The sequence below is a fragment of the Pinus tabuliformis genome, chromosome 1_1 (assembly GCF_031772625.1).
Source record: "Pinus tabuliformis cultivar Carrire ecotype Pingquan chromosome 1_1, CPIR1, whole genome shotgun sequence".
In the NCBI taxonomy this organism is placed as follows: domain Eukaryota; kingdom Viridiplantae; phylum Streptophyta; class Pinopsida; order Pinales; family Pinaceae; genus Pinus; species Pinus tabuliformis.
Window position 1 is genome coordinate 748,030,455 of NC_142297.1, and position 10,191 is coordinate 748,040,645.

The following is a 10,191-nucleotide window of genomic DNA, read 5'->3' on the forward strand; positions in this document are numbered from 1 at the left end:
TTAGATTAAAATTATCCTCTCTGGATACCATCTTTGGTATATTTCTAGTTACCTCCCGAATAAACTGTTCTCTGTACAAGTTATTTTCTTGAGTAATGCTTCGGAAGTGTTGCACTAACTCCACTTCAATATTCTCATGAGAAGTAAGAATATCCCCTTCTTTGTTTTTAATTGAAGATATTCTATTATGCATTCTATTTGCCATAGTGGACCTGTGAAAAAACTTTGTATTACGCTCCCCTTCCTTCAGCCATTGGACTCTAGATTTTTGTTTCCAGAAGACTTCCTCCTGTTTGCACAGATTGTCCCACTCATGTTGATATTTATCAACTTGATTGCTTTTGTCTTTATCAAATCCTTCCTTGATTAGAGCGTAGTTGAGTTACTTAATTTTATTTTCAATTGATTTTTTCTCTACAAAAATATTGCCAGATTCATTTCTGTTCCAATATTTTAGTTTGAGTTTGATATGCTTTAATCTTTTATGCAGAAGAAACATTCTTGTTCCTTGAATCTGTAAGTCTTATGTACACCAATTTTTTATATTGTTGAAGAAATTTGGGTGGGAGAGCGAGATATTTTCAAACCTAAATGGTCTATTTCTGAGAATGTCCATACCTTTGATCTCCATTGAATCGGCCAATGATCTAAGCCTCCGAAGGGGAGAATTTCGGCTGTTATTTCCTTATTTGCCAACATCAGATTCTGAGAGGTCAGGAATTTGTCTAACTTAGAGGCTACTTGAGATTCGCCACCTCTTTTATTATTCCAAGTAAAGAGGTCAGTATTCATTTCAGCCTCTACTAGGTTCATCTTGTCTATAAAGGTTTGAAATTCCAATGAGTCTTTACTAAGGATCCTCATTCCTCCTTTTTTCTCAGACAAAGATTTGATCATATTAAAGTCCCCTCAAATGATCCAAGGTATTCCTATATGTCTGCCCCTGAGACCCTCCAGTGAATCAAGGAACTTGAGTTTATCGTCTATTCTTTGAGGACCATAAACATTGGTTACTAGATAGTGGTGCATGTCTCCCTCCGGTTGGATGATAACTGATAAATAATTCCTGGTAGCCTCGGCATCTATAACACTTAATTTGTGAGGGTTCCAAAGAGTGAGGATTCCCCCCACAGTATCCTCTGCTTTAACTTCTAGAAACTCGAATCTACTGAGCCATTTACTGTGGATTTGTCTGATTTTTTGAATGGAACTTTTTGTTTCTTGGATAAAGATCATGTCCGACATTTCTTGTTTCATTCTATTGCTAAGAATTCTTTTCTTTCTTTTACTCCCTAGCCCTCTAATATTCCAAGAAATAAACTTCATAATTAAAGATTTTTGAAGGAGTAGCTGGCAAGATCTTTCATCTTACTTGAGTCTATCATTAGATTGCCACACTCCATCAAGAGTTCATTCTACTTTTTACTGCCTCTTTTTTTAACTGGGTTTCTTGTCGCTAGTCTCGGGATTGCTTTTAGCACCTTCACTCCTCTGTTTTCCTGTTTATCTAAATTTTTCCCTTTTCCCAATGCATTAGATTGTGTTTTCCATAAAAACAACTTTTGGATTTTGTTAAGTTCTTCTTGGGGTACCGAATCCACTCCTCCCATCGTTCCCTGGAATAAGAACCCTTCCAGATCTAGGTTTTCTTTATCAAGTATCTCTTGTAACTCGTGGTCTTCCAGATCCATCTCACTCGGAGTCATTTCCTGATCCATCTCAGGTTCTGTTTCACTCATAATGGTTTCTGTCTAATGCCCAGTTTTCTGATTTTGGTCATCTTCATATTTTGTTCTCTTTTCTCCAGCCTTTCCTTCTGTGTCTTGATCTTCCTTTGAGGTTTCTTCCTCTTCCTCTAGAACTTGGAACTTGTTTTGGCTACATATAAGTCCTTCATCTTGACGTTTCTTTGTTCCTTTCTTGCTTCATTTTCCTCGATAGACTACTTTCTAAAAGCTGTCTGTTTCCTTCATTTTATTTGCCTTACTATTATTTCCTACTTTCCCTTGTGGATAGTCTCTAAATGGATGCCGGTGCTCATGACATCTACGACATCTAAAGGGAATATGCTCGTAGTCTAATGTTTGCACCCATTCTTCATTGAAGACTTCCAGGATCACTTCATCTGGTAAGGCTCCTAATAGATCCATTTCCATGTATATTCTAGCAAATGGAGTGGATTTCCCTCTTCTTGTGCCTTCGGAAATTTGGACAATGTGTCCTAATTTATTGCCTATGGCCATTAACGATTCATTTTGCCAGTAATCAAGCGGTAAGGAATAAATTCTTACCCAGACTGGTACCGAGGTAAAATTTTCCCGCTCCGGGACAAAATTCATAATCCATGGCCTCATGTAGAGTCTAGTTGCCGCAAGGAAGTAGGGTCCACCTTCAAAGACTTTGTCCTTGTCTTCAATATTCGTGAATAGCACCATAAAGAAACCATTTGATCCAAGATGGAGGTTTATGCTTCCTTTAGCTTTCCAATGATATTTGATCCAAGTCTGTAAAGCTTTTTCAATGGGCCATAGTCCCATGAACTTACAGATAATAACATATGTCCGCATGTGGTCCCTATATGCCTGCAGGGCAGGATCATTTAAAACAACTCTAGGAGTAATTTCAGCTTTGGGTTTGTAGGTTCCCTTTTGTTTTTTCTCTTTGGTTTCCTATTTTTTGTCTTCTCCCTCTTTGTCCTTTGTACCATTGATTCCCTCGAAATTTCCTCCTGCTATCTCCTCTTCCATGACTTATTTTCCTCCCCCTGAAGTTCCTTTAGTAGTTTCTAGAGCTTTCTTACCTCTGCTAGCCACGACCTCCTTGAAGGAGGGAGAAGCTCTCCCTCCTTTGCGACCCTCCATGGGGAGCGTCGTCTGCAACTCGCTAAAACCCTAGACGTGCACACTCACTGTTCCTTTCGCTCCGCCTCCCGACCTCCTCATTAATTCTTTAACTTTAACTATATTTATTTAATTTATTTATCTCTTTTAATTTGTTGATTGATATTATAATTTCATAATTTTTTTTGTTTTGTAACATAAAATTGAAATGTAATATATATATATATATATATACATATATATATATATATATATATATATATATATATATATATATATTGTTAAGCTTGGTAGGATTTTTTCATTTTCAATTTTACGTGTTTATTATTCACACGGAAACCGGGGAGGGTAGGGGAGGGTAGTTCAAGATTTGAACCCAAGATAGACATCGCCACTTAAACTACCCGAAACAAACATTTCAATATACACTTCAAATAAAATCATTTATTTTATTTAAATGAAAATAAAATTTAAATCATTCACTTCAGCAGAGATAAATATCGAGGGTAGTTCAAGATTTGAACCCAAAATTTCTGATTCGATCAGACATGGCCACTTAAACTACCCCAAACAAACATTTCAATATACATTTCAAATAAAATCATTTTATTTTATTTAAATAAAAACAAAATTTAAATCATTCAATTCAGCAAAGATAAATATCATTCATCCCATTATTAATCAAAAATTAATATCTAGTAATTAAAAAACATAATTATAAAAGATAAATTAACGTAAAACATTAACAAAAATATTCCATTTAAATAATTAGATACAAATCTTATTGACATGTTATTTAAAGATATATATAATTATTTCCATGTTATATATATATATGGAGAATTCAAATTTCGTGAACTGTAAATCATTTTTTTTTAAATCTTACACCCTAAAAAAAATCATTTTCGCTGATGTTAGTTATATGGTAAAATTTAGGCTATATTTTTTCTTTTTAATTATTTTTGAATAATTAATAAATTCTTGAATTTTGTATTATTTTTCTTGTTTTATTTGAAAATAAATTTTTATTTGCAGTCTAAAACTAAAAATAAAAACAATACTTTATCTGGAGGATAATATAAATAAAAACAATACTTTATCTGGAGGATAAATTATATTAGTTTGCTTAAAATGTTGATTAAATCTGAACAATGTGATTAATCAACAAAACTTATTTTGAGTCACAAAAATTTTAAATCTAAAATCATAAAATTGTTATAATACCTCTGTTTTTAATAAATAAAGTAAATAACATATTCCATTATTAATCAGTGGAAATAGTAATATAATTGAAGTTTAAAAGACATGAATTTCTCAGTTAGAAAGATCATAATACTTTTAAAAAAGTAATTAGTATTAATTATTTTTTTAATATTAATGTTTTATCTTTAATGACAATTTTCTTTCATTTTATTATTCTAACTTTTTATTAATAAAATATTTTTCTATCAACCAAATTAAAGCAAGACTTTTATTGTAAGATATTAAAATCGCAACGTTATTAATGTATCCCATCCCTGCCATTCTTTGACTAAACAGGCCTGGGTTCGTAAACTTAAGGGACACTCCTGAATCAGCCCTCACCTGGCAACACTGAAATTCTGTGTACCAATCCCTAAATCTCTATCGATGATCGCGGTGGGACCAAACCGTCGTGCCTGAACACAAGACGTCCACCGATGATGATGGTGGGACCAAGCAACTGTTCATGGACAGAACTTCAACGTGCAAAATATTCGACGTACCCTGATATACCTGGAAATATTGATGGGATCCAATGTAGGATTCGTCAAGAAATCACAGACACAGTACAAATGGCGGGGAAAGATATTACATTAGCGCCAAGTTAACCCCAGAGAGAGCGTTAACAGTGGCACATTTCTCGATGTTAAATACCTCGAGCCTCAGTCTCTGCCCATTGAATTGAAGGTTTCTGGTGAAATGCACAAGGGTTATGGGTGGCTCTGAATGACGAAAAGGGATGGGGAATAATATGGATCGTATATTGCAGAGACCGGCCTTTCCCAAATTTGCAGAGCCACTGGATTATGTTTCTACAGAAATTATGACCAATGGGATCTCTGAGTTTGGCTGGACGAATTATTTAGATGCGTCTGTAGATACACCGAGTGAAGAAAAACTCAGCAGTCTTGAAATTGAGAAGCGGCGAACTAAAAGATCGAAGTATAAACACAATGCTGAAAAATACGGAATATATCAGCCGTCGAGCATTACAGGCAAGGAAGAGGACCCTTCCATGGCTTCCGATGCATCGTCTGGTCCTCAAAGTCTGTCTCTGCCTGTCAGGGACATTGAGCGTGGGCAGGAACAACAGGTTGCTGGATCATTTTTCTCAGTCTCCAGAGACAGAAGCGACGTTCAGGAGAGACAGGAGGATCTGGAATCTATTGGTTCATGTTCAACAGCTGATCTGAATGCCGGAAAGAGAAATCTCCGAAAAGTAGACGAGTGTGAGGATGCTCTATTGCTTCAAGACACAGCAAGCTCGGCTATCCACAGGGTAGAGGTATGTCTTATGATTTACGAAGTCTTTTTATAGCTAAGTAACAGACTAATAACTCCACTTGCACAAGAGAGCTATTAAACACTGAGTTTAAGACAGTGGACGTTGCATACAAATCCATGTATGTGTCCAAAGAAGATTATGGAAAATCGTCCTAGATAAGAATCTCCTTAGATAATGTAAGGAGATTTTTTATTTTTTTATTTTTTTTTTAAGATTATTATTTTATTTTTATTTATTAAAAAATTTATCATAATTTAATTGTTAAATTAGAATTAGGACAATTAATATTGGTCAGTATCGGTGAATGTATGTTCACTCACTTGTAGTTTGTTGTTAAAAAAAAAATAAGCTAGCTAAAATTATCAGCTAGTGGTCTAGAAAAGGAAGGCTTTCACTAGTGCAAGATATCTCTAATCTTAGGTAGTTAACCCGTTTCTTAAGTTGAAAAACACTAATTCTTAGTCTAGCAAAAACACTTTTAGGATATACTCAAAAGACATTATTTTATATCCAAAGTAACATATTTAGCTAGTTATATAATACACTTTTAAATACCATGTTAGATTTCCTTAAAACCCAATAACTTAGTAGCAATCTTCCAAGTATAAAACCAAAAATAAAAAGAAAAGTTGTTTTAGAAACTTAAATTGCAAATACACTGAATTTTATAACTTAGAATGCACAGTGAAAAATAAATAAGTCAGAAGACAAACACAGTCAACACATTGAACATTAATTTCCTTCATATTTTTGAACTAATATTTATTTTTTTTATATTTAAAAAAAATTATTTTTATCTTTTCACATTTCCATAATACAATTATAAACTTATTATACAAATTATCAGATAAGAAATAACTGTAAAACATTTATCCATCTGTCATGGCCTTGTGCTAATCTACTTTGAGATGATTAATTATTATTAATCTTTAAGAGCATGTGTACTTAATGAAGCCTTGAGTGGGACTAATGGTTAAGAGCATGTGTTTCCTCTTAAGAGGTCAGATGTTCAAAAACCAAGGGGTAGAGTATGTATGCCTTCCTAGACTTAACGCGGAGTGGAGGTGAGTCCCTTGTCCCTCAAACACGGGCCATAATGTGGCTTGATGTAAGTCAATTTTTCCTTCATGAGTTGATCAAAATAGTATTGGTTTTTGGGCTCAATTCTCTCTCAAAAAAATAGAGGTGTTTTTTTTTTATTTTTTATTAAATAGAGATGAGATTAAATTTTTATAATTGCCCTGATAGGTGTGTTTATATTGAAATATGATTTTCTGAATTTTAATTTATTTATGAATACTTATTAGGTGGATGGTAGGGATTTAACTCCATAGAATATTCTAGATAATATATTCAAATCAAATTTCTAGATTTTTTTTAAATTGATATGTCAAATAAGCTATATCCTTCTTGTTTTTTTAATTAAATTGGTTAACAAAAAAAATTATCATATCATCAACTGTCATATGAAATGAGATGATTTTCATGGACATGTGATATTGCTAAACAATAATATTATTCCATAACATCGTAACAAAATCTACTTCCCAATTAAATATTTTTTATTAAAATAAATATAAATCTCTAAAAATAAAAATCCTATTCTATATATTATTTTAAATATATATATAGATATTTAAATTCTCTCTTAATTCTTTTTATAACTCATTATAAAAAAAAATTATAATTTAATTAACTTTATAAATGTTTATTACGGATAGATGTTTATCAACGCTTATATGCATATCCTAATCATTTTGTTAACTTCTCTCATGATAACAGGGCGTTGACGCTGGCCAACCACATTTCTCAGTAGTAATGAAGCTGCATCTGTTCGATATTATTAACAATTCTGTCCACCCGTTCCTCGGATTATAGTGGTTATTGGCTGCCTATTGACTGTGGTATGTCTTCCAGGTTCATGGTCCCCGAAGGCCAACATTGTCGTTGATCCATTTCTTAATGCAATTAAGTAATACTAGCAATCCTTCCTGAAATACTGGGAATCTCTCAATAAATGTATCCCAGTGCTATGTAATAATTTTATGGAAAATATTATAGAATAACATATTTGTTAATTGAATGCATTGTTAAATTAGCGTGTGCTAATATGAAGAAGAACCAAACTATTTGATTGAAAATCAAATCTATTGCTATCATGTTCGTGTTTTTTTGGGAAGGATTAGGCATATTTATAGTTTTTATTTATTTATTTAATAATTACTAAATTTAAGTTATATTTTATATATATTTTAATGTACAAAAATAATACTAAAAATATGAGATAGAGTTAAAGTTTAAAAACAATAGCATATGTGAATTTTATGAGATATATTGTAAAAGAATATATTTTATTAGGGTTAAATTGGGTAGGTCATTTGTGTATGGAATTTTTTTTATGCGTAACTTAGTTGCACTAGTATTTTTTTGGTAATACACTAAATTCTGTAATGAATTATGTATGAATTTTATGAGAAAAATGTAAAAGGAAAAAAAAAATAACTAAAAATATAAATTAAAATTTTTAATAAGGTTAAATTAAATAGTTTACATTTTTATGTATTTTTGTGAGATATATTTAAGATAGTCTAAGCTGGTAAGTCTAGATTTTTTAACATATTAAATGATGGAAGAAGGTAGTGGATTCAAATCCATTAGATATGTTTACAAATAAGAATTTCAAATCTATCAAGTTTGTTTGGTAAGGAAGCACCTTTGTGGATAGGTTGTTCATCACTATCTTTTTAGGGAAACACTTTTGCAAAAGTGTTTCTCATACCTATACCATGAGACATGAATTTTATGGGTAGGCTTTTCATGTCTATCTCTTACTTTTACAAAAGTGTCTCAAATTTGTGAATCTTGTTTTCTAATAAATCACCTTTGTATATATGGTTCTCATGCCTATCCGTTAAGGGAAATGCCTTTGCAAGAAGCTTCTTCTACTGGTCCAATAAGGGAACAACTTTGTGGGTAGGGCTTTCATGTTTATCTCTTATCAGGAACACCTTTGTAAAGAGGCTTCTCATTCCTATTCCCTAACACATTTGCAAAGTAGCTTCTCATGCATGCGAATGTGAGTTTAGGCATTGTAGGTGGAATTGTAGGCAAAGCATAATTATCATTATGATGGATATTTGGAGTTTTTCTTAGAAATTATGAGAAATTATGTTTGCTTTATTCCTCTTATATTTAACATTCTTTGTCATATTTATAGGTATTTGAAAACATTTTATCATCAATGATAAGGAATTAAGAATATAAATAGCAAGTCAATTTATACACCATTGTTATTAGAAAATTATAAAGACATATTCCAAAATGGGTAAACATATAGTCTCTAAAGTGACTAAACTTAAATGGCATAAAGACAATTTCCAAAATGATTAAACATATAGTCTCTAAGGCGACTAAACTTAAATGGCATAGTATGTAGTGGTGACATATTTGAAGAATTTTGTTCTTAGTTAAATGTTTGTAAATTTGATTCCAGATATAATTGAAGTTGTTAAATGGAAAAAACTTGTAATAGGGAGTATAAAGAGCCCTTATTGTTTTGGAAATAAATGGAGCTAGAAGTTGGTGAATATGGATGTTGGAATATTGATATAAAATAATAATTTTGATATTTCCTTTTAATATAGAAATAAATATAACAAAAATAATATAACACTTTGAGATATATATAATAAAAATAAGATATTTGTACGAAAGAAAATATTACTATTTCACAATTAAAAAGAAATGAAGTGTAAAATGAAAAGTAAAATAGAACATGGAGACATTGTAGAAAAGTTACTAATAGAAAAGTTATGTGAAAGTTCTCATAAAATGATATTATATAAATGTGAGATGAATTGAATCATAGTTTATCTATAATACAAATAAAAAATAAATTTATAACCATAAACAACATATAATTGAAAATTCCACTTTTTTTCTCTCTATTTAAATATAACAAAAATTAAAAAAATGTAACATATTTGACTTCTATTTAAATTATATATATATATATATATATATATATATATATATAAACCAAGGCTTACCTCAAGTAATTTGAGGAGTTTTTATTCCCCTATACTCATATTTAATTTCCCCATATATTTATATAAAACATATATGTTTTTCATTCTATGAGGAATTGCTAATATTTTCAATGATTTTTATATTGCATGAGCATTTGGAACCAGGGAAAGTAGAACCATTACCTAAAATTGTGTTTTTAGAGTACTTTTGTAATAAAGTAAAATGTAGATATATATGTTGGCTATATCTAAAAATTTCACTCAAATTTATAGGAAACATCAAATACATCTACAAATTTCACTCAAATTTATGGAAAGATCAAACTAGTAGTGACAATATTATATATTAAAAAATATAAATTATATATTAGGCTACAATTTATCCATGGTAAGTGCTAAATATCATTTTGAATAAATTGAAATCCAACGGAATTTAGATATAATATTTATTCTATAGCATATTAGATTTTACTATGTTAATATACTCAATTATAGTTTCAATATTAATATGTATCAATTTTAAGTTGTATTAAAGTCATCAAAATGAAATTTTATATTTTTTGCTAATAACTGTATGAACATGTTTAACAAAATAAAATAAAAAATTAATAGCCATAAATATTCGTATAAAAATTGAAAACCAAAGTACATATATAAAATTTTAACATATTTATAGAAACAAATTTTACCCATGTAAACTTTGAACATATTTGTAAATTTGAATCATTGTTTTGGTTTGAATTGGAAAAATATCTAAAGAGTATTATTTTTGTAATATTAAAATACAATTAAATCA

At 30.6% G+C, this 10,191-nt stretch overlaps 1 protein-coding gene across 1 annotated transcript; it reads left to right on the forward strand.

The window, feature by feature from the left end:
- The first annotated feature begins 4,547 nt into the window (after nucleotides 1–4,547).
- On the forward strand, nucleotides 4,548–7,444 carry LOC149216155 (uncharacterized). The gene is made up of 2 exons (XM_089391152.1): nucleotides 4,548–5,367; nucleotides 7,150–7,444. The coding sequence occupies exons 1-2, from the start codon at nucleotides 4,822–4,824 to the stop codon at nucleotides 7,243–7,245; spliced, it is 642 nt and encodes a 213-aa protein (XP_089247278.1). The 5' UTR covers nucleotides 4,548–4,821; the 3' UTR covers nucleotides 7,246–7,444.
- The last annotated feature ends 2,747 nt before the right edge of the window (nucleotides 7,445–10,191 follow it).